The sequence below is a fragment of the Lygodium microphyllum genome, unplaced genomic scaffold (genome assembly GCF_053477565.2).
Source record: "Lygodium microphyllum isolate KBCC unplaced genomic scaffold, Lygodium_microphyllum_v1.1.10 scaffold_127, whole genome shotgun sequence".
In the NCBI taxonomy this organism is placed as follows: domain Eukaryota; kingdom Viridiplantae; phylum Streptophyta; class Polypodiopsida; order Schizaeales; family Lygodiaceae; genus Lygodium; species Lygodium microphyllum.
Window position 1 is genome coordinate 115,354 of NW_028229610.1, and position 18,710 is coordinate 134,063.

Consider the following 18,710-nt stretch of genomic DNA (forward strand, 5'->3'; position numbering starts at 1 on the left):
GCCAGTACTGCTAAGACAAATTAATGGCACATAATATAGGGAACATAGCAAGCAGTTGAGCTCAAACTGCAGGTGGTGGCATGTAAACCAAGAAAAAGGAAAGCAACTGAGCTTGAGACTCAATGGTGGCTATGGCAACATAGGATCAAGATGGCAGCTAAAAGGTATGGCTTTGATACCTCTCTTGGGTTACGGTTCAGCAGCACATGCACAGTCACACACACTCATAGTGAACAAATGAATAGCGAGAGAGAAAAGAGTGCTAGAAGGTCACATCCACTATGTGAGAAAGAATAAAACTACAATCCCTAAGAGACTAAGTACCACACTTTCTGATAGGTGTTCACACAAAGAAAAAACCCTTCTCTTGCTAAAAGTTATAAAGTACTCATGAGATAAGGGAGCCTACCAAAACCTAGGAGAAACACAATAAGTGTAACATGCTTTACCTAATACTTATTACAGTAAATGGGGATACTCTGGCCAACACTTCTCCTCGAGATAAGTACCCTTGCCATAGTCTAGGCACTTGGGCTTTTTCTCCTTTTTTTCATCCTTCTTGTCCTCTTACTTCTTGTCCTTGGCTTGTGTCTTCTTCTTCTTTCCTCCACTTGTACCTGCAATAAATGCCTTGGTAAAGCCTAAACCACTAGCCCCAACCTCTCTGAGTTGTTCCTCATGCTCCAAGACAAGCAATGAAAGCTCCTCCCACAAGAGTATCTCTTGAGTCCTTGATGTGATAAGGCTGGTGTAGAAGACACCGAACCGAGGAGATGGCAATTGAGTCAAAAGGATCATAACCATGTCTTTAGAGAATATCATCTGACCAAGAGAGGCAAGCTCGCGTCTCATGTCCTTGATCTTCCTGATGTGCTCTTTCATAGAGAAGAAATCATCAAGATCAAGGTATAATCAAATACGATCCATTCGATCCGTCCAGTCCGTGGACTTAGTACGATACCCAACATACACAAAAAAAATATCGGATAAAGTTCGATGTTTCGTACGGTCATTAAAAAATGCATAGAAAATTAAGGGTTATGCTAGTCAATATTACTTGTTTTAACATGAGAATCGCTACCCATGAGGTTATATCCATCCAATACTAATACAATTTACAAACCACAAATATCTTTGCTTTCATTTTCAACCACCAATCATGGACATAATGAGAGGTTGAGACAAAATGTAAATCCAAGACTCTACTCACAAGTAACTTCCAAGATCCAATTTTATTTATAAGATTAAAGATATATGCAATAGATCAAAAAAAAAGCTAGTTGCAGTGATGGACCACAGTTCATGGATTACAGTATAACAAGTCAGAAGTGCCAAGTGGCAAGTACAAAAAGTAGTAGATAGTAGATACAAAAAGAAACTTAAGGCTAAGACTTAAGGTGAGCTATGTATAATGGAAAGGTTTCATAAAGAGACTTAGGCATTGTAAGAGAAGCAAAGAATATAGAGATGTAGATAGAGGCAAGGGAAGAAAAAGAAGAGAAGGTAAAGAAAGAGGAAATAGTAGATGGAGAGAGAAAAGTAGAAGAGCTTGTAAGAGAGAGGTAAAAGAGGAGGAGGTAGTAAATGAGGTATAGGTAGAGGTAATGAGGAGAAAGAGAAAAAGAGTATAGCAAAAAACAACTATTCTTTGAACATGAAGTTTTTTTCTTTTCAAATGGACAAAAATTGGACAGATTGTACACATCCGACTGGACTGGACAGATCATACTATATGAATCTGTACACCAACGGAATGCAACCAAGATCAAGATTGAGCATTCACACCTTCTTCTCAAGGGAAATCTTGTGGGCAAACATCTTGTGCTGATATAAAGATGCAAGCTTTTTCCACACTACCGCTACAGTCTTCAACCTACAAACATGTACAAGGATAGAATCCTACAAACTCATAAAGAGAAAGGATCGGGCTCGAGACTTGAGCCAATCCCACAAGGCTGCACGGTCCACAGAAGTCCCATCAACTCAATCCTTCATAGGGCTAGGGATGAAATCTAAAACAAGAGCCCAAAGATCAAAGGTGTTGAGTATGCACTCCACCTTACACGACCACAACGAATAGTTCAAACCATCGAGTTTATCTTCTTTAGGTAACGAGAATAAGATAGGCACTTGTACTAAGGGTATCAAAGATGGCATCTTCACTGAGGATGGAGCCTTTTGTGAAAGATGAATAGAAGGGAGACAAGTGCAAAAGAGGAACTTCTCTCGTCGACAATAATCGCGATAATTGCATCTTTGCTAGGAAGAGTATCTAGAAAAAGCTCCTTCTTCGAGTCATCAAAGCTCGTGAACTGGTAAGACATTTTCAATCCTGCGCTCACCCAAAATTCTGTATTTATCAAATTAAAAAATGTTGTCTGTCACCAAGAAGTTGTCGCCTACATAGAGAGTAATTGCCCACAATAGAAAGCTGTTACTTATACCCAGGAAGCTGCTACCGATAGCAAGATGCTATCGCCTACACCAAGGAGAGGTCCCCTACAAAACGCAAATTTGTGTTTTCTGCAAAACCAAGAAAGCTAGGGCCACCTAATGATTGGACAAGGTCGCCTTGTCCTAGATGATGTAGCCTAGTCATCGAAAGGGTCGACTAGGATCTAAAACACCTATATGCGTCATAAACGTAGTAAATGCAGGCTAAAGATATGCATTTTGAAGACCTAGTCTACTCCTCCGCGATAAAAACCTACTCTTCTGCAAAAAATCTCTAAACTATATCCTCACTTAAGCAATGATACCATGTGAGAGTGCGCAACGGAAGAGAAACATGAACACAGAGAGAAGCAAAGAGAGAGAGAGAAAGCAAAAGATTAAGGAAAAATACAATACTGACGGAGGAAGAATGCACATCGATACTCAATCACGAATGAGTAGTGTATTAATGAGTGAGAAAGAGTAGAAAGCTCAAGGTGAACACACTAAATAATGCCAAGGTTATGTGCTAATGTAGCACAAAGTGTCTATTTATAATAAATAAAAACCCTAAAAGCTTAACCATCATAAGAAACCCTAAAATCAACCCTAGCCGTAGTATTAGCGCCTAAGTCACTAGGGGCAACAACTGCATTTAATGGCATCTAGGGAGCACAAATCATGGATCAAAGGGCATCGACGTGTAGCCCACAAGAGACCCTAAATGCGTTCATATGAACTTGTTACGGCCTTTTCATGATGATGTGCTAGAGGATTTGTTTGCTGAAATTCAACCAAAGATAGAGGAGCTAGATGAGATTTTGGTGCCTGAATTGATTTTGGCACATAAAGAAAGTAAGATTAGAGGTAGTAAAGTTTCCAAGAGGTACTTGGTGAAGTTCTAGAACTACTCACCGATGGATGTCAAATGAATGGTAGAGGGTGATGTAAAGAAATACTAATCTGCAAATAACAAACACATTTGTACGACAAAGCATTAACTAATAAAGAACACAATTAGGGTTAGGGTAACTCAAAGACAATGCATTAACATTGAATAAGATAATGAATAAACAATGGATAAATATATGTACAATGCTCAATGCAGCAAACACACTATGCAAAGGTGAAATACTAAACCCCAAACTCCATGTCTTAAGGACTGGGGCAGAGAGTATGAGCTAGACAGCGTGTCATACTATGATGGATCCCGAAACACAACAAACAGCTTCCTAACATGTTACGCAACAGCACACACAACTTAGGAGAGGCTAGATCAGTGCCTGACAGAGCAATAGGGAACAGAATCAGCAAAATGCTGATCAGAGGATGATGTGGCAGCTGCACAACAGGATGGAACAGCAGATTGCAGATCTGGCTGACATAAGGTAGTGCTAGCACAGAAAATATAGGGTCTGCAGATGATGTCAGCAGCTGGCAACAGCAAGGAGAAGATAAATCCAAGCCCAAGTATGATCTGCAACAGTAAACATGACTGTTCTGATGATGACAGCAGGCTGGAAACAGTCACCAACAGCAGCGAGGTGCTGGACAGCTGGACAGCAAGCACCTGATGATGGATGGTAGTAGGCAACAACTCGAACTGAGATATCCTCCGCAAACAAGGTGTGGACAGTAGAAAGAAGACAACTACAAATTGCAAAAACAAGATCGAGCTGAGCGGTCGCTGGGCAGCCTCTCTATTTATAGATGGATGGGTCCTCCCAAATTAGGGTTTGGCTTATGGGACAATCTCTCTAGGATTGCATTTCTTTTTAATATATATTTAGTAATCTTGAGTTTGGGGCTGTTATTAAGAGCTAATTAAGTTTAGAATGCATTTTTATCTCAATAGGTGACTTGGCAAACCACCCTCAATTGTTGCACCTTTACCTTGAGGCATTTCAGCTAGAGCCAACTTTAGATCGAGCTCTTTCAAGTTCAACAAAGCAAAAGGTCCAAAGCATTGGCTAATGCTTGAGAGGGAGGTAGCAGTTCCACTCCTCTAGTGATGGATAGCTTATGTATGTAATGGATCTTGGATGTATTCAACATGCATCCAAGGTACTATTTGCTCGTAGTATGTTTGCCATGATGTCACTATTCAATGTATAGTCACTGTAGTTTGTATGCAAATGGGTATGGTTCTCACTCCAACTACGAGACTATACATTTGCATTAATAATCAATGATATTCAGCTAAGTTTTATTGGACAGCAATATTATGTAATGCCACTAAGAGTTCAGCCATGGTTTATGCTTAGTTCATACTTTACTATGGTTGCATGGTTAAAACGCTTGTGGTACAAAGTTATTGGATGCATCCTATGTGGATCTAATAGCAGTTCTAATTCATTTTGGTTCAGTTATAACTTAATTATATGGCCTATTTGGTAGTAGCATAGTGAATAGTACCTGGCAACGTTCTTAGACCATCATGCCTAGGCTTTTTCCAATTGAGTACATGTGCTTGTGTCACATTGACATACAATCGGGGACGATTGCAAGGATTTCAAGGGGGAGGTCTATCATAGGGACGTGTATTTTTAATGCTTAGCTTTGGTATTATTAAGTTGTACACATGTGAGGTGCACTTCTGAAGTGGAAGTCGATTAAGTCATGGTGATGGCCTAAGCACCACAAGGGAGCAATGGGTGGCATTGACAAAAGTTATATAAAGTTATGCAGCATGCTAGCATGTACCTATAGGTGCTTGGTGTCAATTTGGGTCTAAGCCATTGACTAGGCTGTTAAAATGTCCAATGGTGACATTGAGACTAGGCATTAATTAATTAATTAATTAATTAATTAATTAATTAATTAATGCTAGTCCTAGGCCAATTAATGTTTAGAACAACTTAATGTTCCATGGGGGTTAGCATACTAAATGTGAATGGGTACTAGCCAATTCTTCGGCAAGGACAAATGAATAATTAACTACTTTTTAGAAATTCAATTCTGAAAATTCATTAATTAATGCTGAAATTTGACTTTCCAAGGTTGCCACTTAGCAAACTTACCCATACAAGTTGGCATAGGTTTTTTTTGGGTTAGCTGACTATGGAGGCAGCCAATTAAGGGCTGAGGGAGGAAGGAGGAGCTATTGCATGTTGTTGATGCATTCTAAGGCTGCCAAATTAGCTCTAAGACAAGTAGCAACTCATCACACTTCATGACAAGATTGGGGCAGCAGGTTTCCTTTTCCGCCTCGGTCAAAGCCATGGTAGAAGGGGAGGGCTTGCTAGTTGCAATAGAGTTTTTACCCCTTTCGAAGTTATTGTCACCATCAGAATTGCCATCAGAGCTACCATGTGAAGATATGCTAGGGTTTGTAAAAAGAAAACATAGCATGTATGAACACGACTAAAACACAATAATGCAAAAATGCAAAATGCAAAAACACAAACACAAATAGAGAAGAAAGAGAACTCTAAAGTGAATGAGTCAATGTCGTAAACAATGGAGAATGTACAAGATACTCAAAGGTAGAGAAATAATAGTCGGATAGTGATGTCCACCACGGACAATTCTCGAGTATTGTAACCACCAATTAGAGCTAAAAATGGAAGGGCAGCTAACTGCAAACCAAAATGCAGCAGTTTGGAGGGCTGGAACTGATAAACACAACAATGTACCACCTGGAAGATGACATCAGCCAATCACTGCCAATGAAGTAAAACTAGGCAATAGCTAATAGAGGCCAATCAGGTGTTGGCCAGCCTATGCAACAACCAAATGCAGGCTGGAAACTAACGCCAACGGTGCCAAACCAACGGGCAGTCTGTTGCAGCAATAAATGCAGCAAACAAAGGGAAACATCAAGGTAGGTGCCAGCTGAGGAAGGTGTGGCAGCAATCACGAGGGCTGGACAACCACTAAATGATGTGGGCAAATGACTAAAATTGTGCAGAAGAGTGATGACCTGCAAAAACAGGATAGATTGAATGGTGGGCCTATCTATTTATCAATGGGTGGATCCTCCCAAATTATGGTTTGGCTTATGGGACACTGAAACTCTCTAGGATCATGTTCCTTTTTAACGAAAGTTTTGATAATTACATGCTTTGGGGCTATTTAAAAGAGCTAATCAATTTGTAATGCATTTTTAGCTCAACATATCACTCAAAAGAAACTCTTTTCAACAAATTTTCTCTCCCTGTCACCAGGTGGTGATACTTTTTGCAGTTGCTTTCCTTATTTAATTATATAAATATTTTATTTTTCTTTTCTTTAGTTGCTGTTGCTTTTTACTCCCATGGTTCTCTTGGAATAAGCTGGGATCTTTACATGGCCAAAAGAGGCATCCATTGGAACAAATTGGACTAATGGTTTGTCTGAGCCTTAGGACTGGCAATGAGCCTAGCCAAGACAGAATATGCACATGTAAGAATGCTCACGGAATAAAAGTCACTCTCACTGAGCCACATTACACTTTTTGATGTGGTTGCAATGATAAAAGTTGCTCGGAACAACTCGAGGAATGCAAGGGTCACCATCCCTAAAATTTAGGGAGTTACTATTTTTGGACCCCAGAATCTGTTCGCGTCATTATCTTTGTTTTTACACGAGGATTAATTTCTTTGGTCTGTGCCGAGGTTAAATTTTGCACCAATCATGGAGAATTTTAGACCGGAAGGTTTAAACGGGAGAATTGTTACATGTATGCCATGTGGCACAAATTCCCAAAAGAAAGAGAGAGAGAGCATTAAAAAAAAACGTAATAGCCATAAGGAGCAGATCTGAGAATGAAGTTTTGGAGGAGCTGAGGGCAAATTGCTGCAGCTTCATCAGCCATGGAGAATACTTCGTTGTCTCTGACTCATGTACGGAGGTAGAGCTTGCTCCCTTTGATCAACTCTCTCTTTATTCTCATAGGAAATGCTTTGCATGATGGGCCTATTCCATCGAAGGTATAGTTCTGTGTTTTCTTTGCACTTCTGCTGAAGCAAGAGCCTCACTATCCAGGTTCAGGAGCAACTATTGGCTTCTCCAATGCAAGAACTAAAAGGTATGTTGTTTTGGACATGCTGGACAGTAAGAACAGTGAATTCAGAAATCTACAAATTGCAATTCTGCACATGAATCATTGAGTTTTGGTCACAAAAAATGCTTTCCTAAAAGGGATATTGTTTTGGGCATGCTGGACAGTAGAAACAATGAATTCAGAGATCCCCAGACTGCAATTCTGCACATAAATCATTGAGTTATGGTTACAAAAAATGCTTTCCTAAAAAGGGAGGTTGTTCTGGTCATGTTGTACTGTCCTTATGCAGCTGGGATTTACTCAAAAAAGATGAAAACCAACGGTTCTCAAGTTATGTATTTTGGAACATTTCATTTTTGTAACTTTCCATCTTTTAATTGATAAAGAAATACCGAGAAGGGCGCCGGTCTTCGGGGCCAATCTGGCATTGAGCGAGAGAGTGAGGTCTCTATTTGTGTGTGTGTGTGTGTGTGTGTGTGTGTGTGTGTGTGTGAAAAGACTAGGTGTTAATTGAAGGAAGTACCGCTTTATGTGAGTCATAGAGTGGTTTCACTCCCCTCACCAATTCTCAACATATTCTAGTCCCTAGTGAAGAGCAGCATTGGTCTTTCCTGTTGAAACCCTAATTTACAGCTACAATTAGGGTTTCTCAGCCACCTAGGGATCCATGCCCATTTACTAAAGACCACATACTCAGTGTAGTAGCTAAAGATAGAATTTGCAGCTCATCCAAGGGGTGAGCCCTTTCTCCATTTATCGTGGCCCACATGCAAAAGATTAAACCCAATGCTCAATCAAAGGGAAAATTCAACCCAAGAGTTGCTGGTCATTTATGAAAGCCATTGCATTGAAGATTGAAGGAGATCAATCCATATCTCAATACACATCGACCATACAAATTAAATAAATACTGCAAGGTACGCCAGTCATTGGGCCCAATTGGGTGTCGGTGGTCCAAATTAATCGGTGAAGTGTGTTATTTCAGATTTGTGAATTTAATGCTTGCTGTAATTTGAATTAAATCAAGTCATCTATCACCCTTGCCAAGAAGGAAGGCTAGCTTCATTGAGTGTAGTAGTTTTGATTTGATGAAAGTAAACAGGATCAAGGAAAAGCAAGATATCACAGGCTAATTATTGCGAGATTGAATCGAGGAACACTTTGCTTTATGAATGCTTGTTCATTGACATGTCAACATAAAAAGGGCTTTACTTTTCATCATATCTCCCTTCTAAACCAACTGTCTATGCTAAGGCATGATCTGTTCATATCCCTCCTTGTAAAAAGTGGGTTGAGTGCACATGACCATGCTAGATGTTTGGTCACCTATATAAGAATGAAAAGCGCCACAGTTTGGATCATATCTCCCTTCTAAACTGACTGGTTATGCTCAACACTTTGATCTGTTCATATGCTTCCTTCTAAAAGTGGGATGATTGCTAAATAGTCAGGTATGCACACTTGAAAAAAGCAGCTCGTAGTTACATGAAATTTAGTATGACTGAATATATATTTGAAAAATACCATTTTCTCTACTGGACAAGACTACCCCTTATTTCAATGCTCACTGAAGACTCACAACATATATATCTTGTTGGAGAAATACTTTTAATAAGCTCCTGAGACATTTCTGGTGCAGATGTTGGAAGAAATAGTTTATTTAAACAGCTTTTACGCATTCCTATGCAAATTAATATACTCATCAAAATGCATGGGGAAATGCTTACATAAATATTTAAAAATCTTTTAAGCGTTCCTATGAAAATTAATATGCTCGTCATTAAGGTGAATGAATCTTGGCATTTAAAACTCTCTGATGAATGCCCAAAATATCTAAGAGAGACGTAAGCATTTCATCAGAAACATGGGGACTGACCTAGACATGTGGGATGGACCATACTGCCAAAAGTCCCTAATGGCTGATTGTAATCACTAGAGTCCAGTTTTCCAGCGGCCAATGGCAGTTACACCCCCTTGCAACATGTACTTCCTATCATTGAAAGGAGAAATACTTGAGCGCCTTTAAATGATCTAGCACACATGGAAAAAAGTCATTTCTTTTGCCAGCAAAAGCAGCCCTTTTGGCTATGGATAAAGCTCTTAAGACAATGCATCTCGACATTGGATCTTGGGAACCCACCAGTTGGAGCATAATGATGGACAAAACACATAGATATAAAGCAAGCATCTGATAGGCTGGCCAATATATGTGGATTGGAATGATGCATCTGAGCATCAAAACTTCCTGATGACTGAAGTAATTATTGAATCCCAGGTTTTCAGCAGCCATTGGCAGTCACTTTCCTTCATAAATCATACTTTCTCTCATTGACGGAATCAAAACTCTATGCCCTTTCCATGTGATCCTGGGGACAAACTGATTGTACATAGAGTGAAGCAGAATACTTTGCAGAGGAGGAGGTTAGTATCTTTCCATGTGCCTCCACCACAATTCAAATGCTATGCTTGATTCCCCTCCACAGTTCTTAAATGTGTTCTCAAGTCTTTTGCAAAACCCATATTGAGGGACTCAAAAAGTGTGTTTATTTTGGGCATCAAAGCATCAATTATCCATATGGCAATTTCTGTCTGGAGCCACTTAGATTGTTGCCACCATGCTATAGAAGTTCTGCAAGTTTCCCACAGTTGGACACAGGAACATACCTCTACTTTGACATCAAACTATATCTCAAAAAACAGGGACCAGAGGTTTGCCAGTGGCAGTGGCAGTGGTGGTGGCAATGCACTGAAGAGAATGGCAGGCAAGATTGTAAGTCTCCTTAGAAGAAGGGTCACACTGAAAAGACTTGCTAGAGAAAAAGGAGGACAAGGCTTTATGTGATCCAGGCAGGCAGATTCCAGTTCTGCTTTTGATGCTGACACTAAGCCGAAGCATTTTCCAGAACCAGCAATGTATTAGTCAGGCAAGTACCCTATCATATAGGAAGTAATAGCACTGCAAGATAGAGTATATGAAGTGCTTCAACGATGTAAATGTAAATATTTGAACACTCGAATAACTCAAAGCAACACAGTTTTCTTCAAACAGGCACACTGAAGGAGACAAAAACTGGTTAATAAAACTTCTGCAAGAAAAAAAACTTCCAAGCTTAAAACATGACAGTATCTCTCACTATATCCTTACAAAAATTAAAACAGGACATTCAGGCTAAGACTTTTTTCCAATAGATTTTTGGTTTATACCTGTGTTACTTGTGGTGATGTTAGTAGCAATACATCACTCCCAAAAAGCTTTAAATGCACAGAACAGGTCGAGGATGCCAGGTAGCACTGTGATGTAAAGTTCTCTGTGTTGTGTACTTTGCTATTGAATGCAAACTGTAAGTTCACCTGGCATCCAAAAATACTGTTTGTGGTTTGAAGATTTTACGCACCCAGATCAACAAGAGCAGCTTGCTCTTCAGGGTTCAAAATCTCTCAAATTTTTAAGGAAAATTCAAGATGTTTTAAATTACCTGCACATCTGAAGAATGAAAATTCCCCAAACTTAAGTAGTAAGTATGATCCCTTTCAACTTCATAGTCAAGAGTCCCAGCACCTAGCAAATACAATGCGGGCCAGATTTCAATATACACTGTACAAAACTACAGCACAAACACGATCTAGCAGCATCCTCAACAAAAATCCCTTAGAGAATGATTGAATGTTGTTTGACTACCTTGAGCAACCTTTCCAGAGGATATTGGATCAGGACTGGTAGGATCTTCAATCCATTTCTGCATGTTCTCTTTCCCTGCCAGGTTTATGCATAAGCCAGTGATACAGCTTTGAATCTGAATGGGGAAGGTGAATGCAGGGAGAAGGAACAGATTGCTTGCTTACCCTGAATTACAACAAGAAGCAACTCAAAGCTTGGATCTGAAATGTTGTATTGTATTCCAACCTGAGATCCTCTATTCAGCCAAACAGCCCACTCCTACAGACAGAATCAAATGACAGGTCAGAAGCTCTCATGACACAAACTTCAAAGATGTCTCACGAGTTAGCTTCATAAAACAGTCTCCAGCAAACATTTTTCAAAGACAATCAAATGTTACAAACAAGTAGATCTTAACAGAGTTACTAGGTGTACCTGGTGTTCATTGCTGGGAATAATTGCATCATGAGCTTCGATCCAGTTTATTTCTTGGTCCAATTCAGGAGGTTTAGAGAAACCATAGATAACAGGGCCTTCATTTTGTAATCTGTTGGTTACCTGAAGTGAAACTGTCACTAGAGACCTAAATGCATGTTCCTTATGCAGATAACATGTCAACAGCATATCTTCTAAATCAGAAGGTAAGAAAGCAAGCAGAATACTCACAACAATTTCCCTTACAAACAAAGGATTGGCTCTATATACATGCGAATAATTTGGCCCCATCTCCACGTAGTCTGAAGCATAGAAGCTCAACAGCAACCACAGCGATCCTAAGGCACATGACACAAGTTCATATGTCAATTCTGGGCAGCTAAACACTTATCACTTCGAAAGAATGTTTGTTAGTCGACAAGCTGGCACAACTTCCATTAATGTTTCTAAAGTTTCACACAGCCTAAGTCAAAAGCAATCACAAGTTGAAATTCACTTAATCTTTTCGATAGCCATAACTATTTAATACCACAGGATTCATTTGTAACTACAACAAAAAATAAGCATAAGCTGACTTTAAGGTGACACCTAACAAGAAAATAGGGCAAAAAAGGTTCAAATAGTCTCCTCAGCAATTCATTCAGAATGCTTAACTTCACCTTGCTGCATTTAATAGACATCTAAAAGAGGCAAGTAACCTGTTTAGCAATTCAAAAATGTTAACAAATAGTAGCCACCAACCATTTATATGCTGCATTCACAGTCTTAGGAGGAACGCACACATGCCTTCTTGTCACATGCACCCAAGGTTGGGCAGGGGCAATTGTAAATACCAATAATGTGCATGATACATCCTTGAACATTCTAGATGACACCCACAGCATCCGCCATTGACCATTGACCATTTTGGCATTTAGTCACTATGGCTAGAAGTCGGGACAGTTAAGGAGTCTTGTATTGTGAATGAGACCCAAGACTAGGGCAGTTAAGAAGTCCTATAAAAAAGGACTCAAGGCTCATTTGTACAACATCTATTGCAAGATCCACTCTTCGACTCTAGACCATCGCCAGGCCACAGCTCTATCCATACATCAAGATGGTGTAGGCTGCTGGTATGGGAGGTCAGTCCTTTTGATGGGAGCTTGACCCTGTATGCTGTGGGTGCCCATCCAGAACAGAAGTGTTAGATTCTCAGACATCATGGATGTCATCTGCAGCATTGGTCATTCAGCATCGACAATAGCCTATAGGTCACAAGGTGAATGCAACTTAACAGTCAGGACAGTTAAGGGGTCTTGCTGCATGAATATGTCCTAAGGCTAGGGATATTAAAAAGTCCTATACAAAAGATTTGGGGCTCATTGTGCAACCTCTCTTGCAAGATTCACTCTTTGACCCTAGAGTCTAGACACTAGGCAACTCCATCCACAATTCCACACACGAGATGGTGTGGGCCGATAGCATGGGATGTCAATCCTTGTGATAGGAGCTTGGCCCTGTATCCTCTATGCTTGTGTGGCTTGTGGCATGTAATGCATGCAGATTGGACATCTATGGGGCATTTCAGTGCATGTAATTCCCATTAGGATCATTTTGCCGTAGGCCTTGGTATGATTTCTAAAGCCATGGTCCTGGGTTAGATCCTTAGTTGCATGTCACATGAGCAATAGATGTGAAATGTTTGAGAGAGAAGCATAAGTTGCATTAGATGCATTAGAGCGCAAGTTTAGACTTCAGGATAATTTAAGTGCATGAAGGTGTGCACTATCTTTTCTATAGTACACATCATTTTATGCAGCTAAAGTTCCATACTATGTATCCAGACAAAAAGGCGGCCCTCCAATGTAGCATGCACGTATTCCTGCTGCAAGAACATATTTTGTTTCTACTGCTAGTTTGCACAGTTCTCTTGCTTGGCCATCCATGGCAAGAGGGCTGTGCTCAACACATGGCTGAGGCAAACAAGTGAAGCGTGGAAAAGGAGCAAAGTTGCTGCATTTGCTATTCATGGAGGAGGAAAAGCTGTGTTTTCAATCTTTTGGAGCAGATTTTGAGTTTTCATCACCTTTGATGGTTGAGACAGGTTCAGGACAAGCAATGGAAGCCCTAGCAGGCTGAGTTATCGAAGTTAGAAGGGCCTGCACTTATTTTTGTGCAAGTTATTTAGGTGACAATGTCTTCTAAGATCAACATGCAGTTTCAGACTATTATGTGTTAGCCTGCCTATTTTAGCATGTCAATCTGTCATCTCCTGGTTGTGAACTCCTATCAGAGTCTGGCAGGAGACAGAGGAGATCTGTCAGCTCATTCAGCTTTTGTGTGAGTTTGCATTTCCTTCTTGGGTGGCAGGCAGCCCATTTTAGGGCATTTTCTGCAGGTTGGCCAGATTTAGGGCCAGTTGGCCAGTTTTGAGCCAAATGGTCAACCAGATTTGAGGGGCAGGGATATAGCAGCCCCCCAGTCACTCACATACACTCTCTTCTGCAGATTTCAGCACTCCGTCTCCTGTTCCTCTCCAACATTGATGCTGCCATTCATTTCAGCCTGACCTGGTGCCCTCACCAATGCTCCAAACTGGGTGCAAGGACTGATCAGTCCACATCATTGTATTTAGCATTCATTTCAGTCAGTGCAGTATTTCTTCTCTCTCTCTCTCTCTCTCTCTCTCTCTCTCTCTCTCTCTCTCTCTCTCTCTCTCCGTGTTCCTTCTTCCGTTGTCCACTCTCAAATGGTATCATCACCTACCTGAGAGCACGGAGGAGAGATTTCTTACAAAGGAGGACACCGGCCATCAACCCCCAACCTTCCACCATCAATTGTAGTGGAGGCGACCATATCTAGACACTCCCCACCTTGCGTTTTGCTGAGGCGGCATCGTTTGGAGGAGGCAACCACATCAAACATTGTGTTTGGCTGCAGGCAGCATCCATACGAGGAGATGACCTCATCTGGCATTGCATTTGGGTATAGACATCACCTGGGCCAAGGCAGCAACATCTATGGTGATTGGTGACAATTTTTTGTGCAATCGGCACATTCTCTTTATGTCTTGTGTTGCCAATTGCTTGGTGATTGCAAATTCAGAAGATGTCTTACCAATTCTCAAGCTTTGATGCCTTGGAGGAGGAGCTCCTTTCTCAGCACTCCTCTCAGTAGAGACCTGAATATCATGAGTTTCGTGATTGCCGACAGGAGTCTCCTTGAACCCATCCTTCTTTTGTCCATTTATCTCAAAGGGTTCCGTCTACAGTGAAGGCTCCGTCGGAGAAGCCTCCATCGGATGTTCGTAAGCCTTCTCTGATTCCCTCTATTCAAGTGCCTACACTCCCTTCTTTACCCAAGGAAGACAAATTGGATGGTTTCAACTATTCATAATGGTCTTGTAAGGTGAAGTGTATCTTTGACACCTTCAACCTATGGGAGCTTGTTTCTTCACCAATTGCTCGTCCCGAGGACCCTGATGATGGAACCTCCATGGACTATGCAGCCTTATGGGATCGGCTCAACTCTCAAGCCCGATCATTTCTCTTCATGAGTCTACAAGATTCTATTCTTGCATGTTCACAGGTTGCAAACTGCAGTGGAAGTGTGGAAGAAGCTTGCGTATTTGTATCAACACGAGACTTTTGCCCACAAGATTTCCCTTGAGAAGAAATTGTGAATGCTCAGTTTTGATGATTCTTCTTCCATGAAGGAGCATATCATGAAGATGGAGGATATGAGAGGTGAGGTTGCCACTCTTGGACGGACAATCTCTTCTGAGGATATGGCGATGATTCTTCTGACTTAGCTGCCATCTCCTTGGTTCAATGTTTTCTACACCAACCTCGTCACCTCGAGAACCCGCAACAAACTCTTATGGAAGGGGCTTTCACCGCTTGCCTTGGAGCATGATGAGCGACTCAAAGAAGTGGGGGCCAGTGGTTCTGGCTCCACCAAGGCTTTTAGTGCAACTACAAGTGGTGGGAAGAAGAAGAAGCAGAAGGAAAATGCCAAGGACAAGAAGGAAGAAGACACGAAGGATTCGAAAGAGAAGAAGCCCAAGTGCCCACACTATGGAAAGGGCACTCATCCCGAGGACACATGTTGGCAAAAGTACCACCATTTAAAGCCCAAGGAGAAAGATTAGAAGGCTATGGTTGAAAAAAAAATTGGCCTGCAAATAAAATGCCTAAGGTCAGATGGAGGGGGAGAGTACCTCTTTCTGCATGTGTTTGTCGAGGAGGATACCACCCTTGCTTCTACCACTCAAGAGAAGCCTTGGCTCGTGGATAGTGGTGCTTCTTCTCACATGACCTTCAAGAAGGATTGGCTTCAAGACATCCGTTCTAGAGGGGACATACTCACCATTGGTGACAACTCTACTATTCCTGCTCGAGGCATGGAGATTTTACCTTTATTCTCTGACAGGCAATCTTCTTCCACCAAAGTTCTTTATGTATCGGATTTGGGCTTTAGCCTATTGTCTATCCATGGTCTTACACAACTAGGTACCCAAGTTATTTTTACCCAAGATATAGTTGCCGTAGAGGATGCTTCTACAAGTGCAGCTCTTTGGACAGATACACAGGAGGTTGGGCTCTATAAGCTCATAGCCTTAGTCGTGCGGTCTTCCCATGAGCTTGGGCTACTTTGGCATGGGCATCTTCATCTTGATGCAATACGGCAGGCTTCGCATAAGAAGATGGTGGAGGGACAACTTGATTTCCCTCCTCTTCACACTTTATGCCCTAGCTGCTTGAGGGGCAAGCAGCATATGCGCCTCACCCATTGGTTGCCTCTAGCAAGGCTTCTTCAACATTGGAATTGGTGCATACCAATCTTTGTGGACCTACGGTCATGGCCTCCCTTGGAAAGGCCAAGTATTTGATACTAATTGTGACAACTTCAATCGTTATGTGTGACCTTACTTTCAGGAGTACAAGAGCGAGGCATACTCCTGATTCTGCAACTGAAAGGTGTTTGTAGAGACGCAAACTACTTCCAAAGTCCATGGCATACAAGCCAATCATGGTGGCAAGTTTACGACTCACCTCTTTTCTCAGTTTTGCACGGACAATAGCATTCGGGTGGAGTATTCCCATCTGAACACACCATCAGAGAATGGTGTGGTGGAGCGTGCAAATCAGACCATGCTGGAGATGGCATGTTTGATACTAGGGCATAGAAGTCTTGCTCATTCTCTTTGGGGTGAGGCCGTGGCTACTGCAATTCACATCCACAACCAATCTCTGACTTCTACTTTACAAGACATGACTTCATATGAGGCTTTCTTTGGGAAGAAACCTTCTGTGTCTCATTTTCGCATCTTCGAATGTGATGCATTTGTCCACGTGGACAAGAAGAAGAGAAAGATGAAGCTCGACTAGAAGTCAAGGAATCTTATCCTTCTGGACAGTAGTATGGACAGCCTCAGACAAAAAATGTTTGGGCATATTCTTTTTAGCCATTAATGCCCGTGCAACTTCTGAAATATGCCTGTTTTTTCTTTCTGCAACACCATTTTGCTGTGGGGTATACCTGCAAGTAAATTTCCTCTTTATCCCATGAGTCCTCAAGAAGCCACAGAACTCATTAGAGAGGTACTCTCCCCCTCCATCTGATCTCAAGCACTTTACTTTTAAGCCTGTTTCTGTTTCAATAGCTGCCTTAAAAGATTTAAAGTACTCAAACACATCACTTTTTTCCTTCATAAAGTATACCCATAACTTCCTTGAATAGTCATCAACAAATGTGACAAAGTATTTGCTGCCACCAAGAGATATATTCTGTGTAGGCCCCCAAATATCTGTATGCACTACATCAAGTATTTTTCTACTCACTTCTCTGTCATACATGAAGGGTTGTCTTGCCTGCTTACCAAACTGACATGCTTCACAGACTTTATGCAATTCTGCAACTCTAAATGAAGGCAACCCTGTAACCAATCCTCTGGATTGCATTAATTTCAGCCTTTGCATTACACCAGTCGACTTGAATGCCATCTCCATTATGTTGAAGGTTCATGAAGTTCAAGAAGGGCAATAGGGTAGTGATCTTGGTTTTCATCTTTTTGAACACAAGTTTCTATTTTCATCCAAATCTCACTTTGACTTTCTCGTTTTTTAAACCTAGATAGAAATGCATTTTTAATGGTCTCATAGTCCAAATTTTGTCTCTTAAATTTCAAGATTATCTCAAAGTCAAGCAACCAATTTCAATGGCTTTAGACACGAACATGTAGAAGAGGAGTTGGGCAATTCCCATATAGAGATATATATATATATCACATAGAAGCTTAGCTCTTGCAAAACCATGGAGTGCGCTAAGAAGAAGAGGCATTGAGCTTCAACTTTGGGGACTTGCCTTCTTCCCCCATAATACATGCAATAGATTCGATGTAGTTCTTTCTCTGTCAACTATTTGTTTGTCTTCTCTTCGCATGATGAAGAAGGGTGGGCAACAAACTTGCTCTTTGGAGAAGAAAAAGGGAAGCCTTTTGGAGTGCAGGAAGGGGCCTCAGAGGTTGGGGCTACAGCATGACTGTTGGGATAAATGCCCATTTGACCTCCGTGTATAGTACACGCACATTATTTAGCTGTACACGTGAATGCACCCTTACGTTCCCTAAGTATAAATGCATTTTATTCTTTATGTACCAACACATTGTTGGTACAATTAAATCTAATCGTACTTTCACTCTCCCTCTCTGACTCAAGTCATCACTCTCACACTCACTCCTCGAACTGTTGCACATCCCCAACTAAGTTCCAACAATTGGTATCAGAGCTTAAGGTTTCGCGTGTTTCCTAAGACCAACAACAGGAGACGAGTAGTGGGCAGCAATCAAGCGACAATCAAGTCATAGTCGACGGGCTCACTACGAGGGTCACAGGCAGGTGACACTGCAATGTGTGGCATGCAGGCAACGTGTCGAGCAGCAGACGATAGGTGGGCAGCAATCGGGCGGCAGTCGTGGCAGCAGTTGGACAAACGACGCACAAAGCCGGAACCATCGTGGCAGCTAGTCGACAATTTTCCACAAGGACCAAGCGCCAGCAGGTGATGACCAGGCGTGACAACCGTCAGTGCGTCAATCACGCGACGGGGCAAGTTCAACGGAAACCCACCCCCCTTTTTTTTAACAAAAAATTTCAAATTCCTTCTATCCCTCTCTTTGACAGGGGTTCACGACCTCAATTAAATTGGGAATTTTACCAA

General features: G+C 41.4%; 1 protein-coding gene across 3 annotated transcripts in view; it reads right to left on the bottom strand.

The window, feature by feature from the left end:
- The window catches only part of LOC148008529 (E3 ubiquitin-protein ligase APD2-like), a 79,696-nt gene that overhangs the window by 25,716 nt on the left and 35,270 nt on the right, over nucleotides 1-18,710 (bottom strand). For all 3 annotated transcript variants that reach the window (XM_087674196.1, XM_087674197.1, XM_087674198.1), the window contains 6 exons: nucleotides 11,742-11,848; nucleotides 11,511-11,633; nucleotides 11,261-11,354; nucleotides 11,097-11,171; nucleotides 10,894-10,976; nucleotides 10,622-10,768 (listed from right to left, as the gene is read on the bottom strand). In XM_087674196.1, coding sequence (XP_087530322.1) covers nucleotides 10,622-10,768; nucleotides 10,894-10,976; nucleotides 11,097-11,171; nucleotides 11,261-11,354; nucleotides 11,511-11,633; nucleotides 11,742-11,848 — 629 coding nt within the window. The remainder of the gene's footprint in view (nucleotides 1-10,621; nucleotides 10,769-10,893; nucleotides 10,977-11,096; nucleotides 11,172-11,260; nucleotides 11,355-11,510; nucleotides 11,634-11,741; nucleotides 11,849-18,710) is intronic.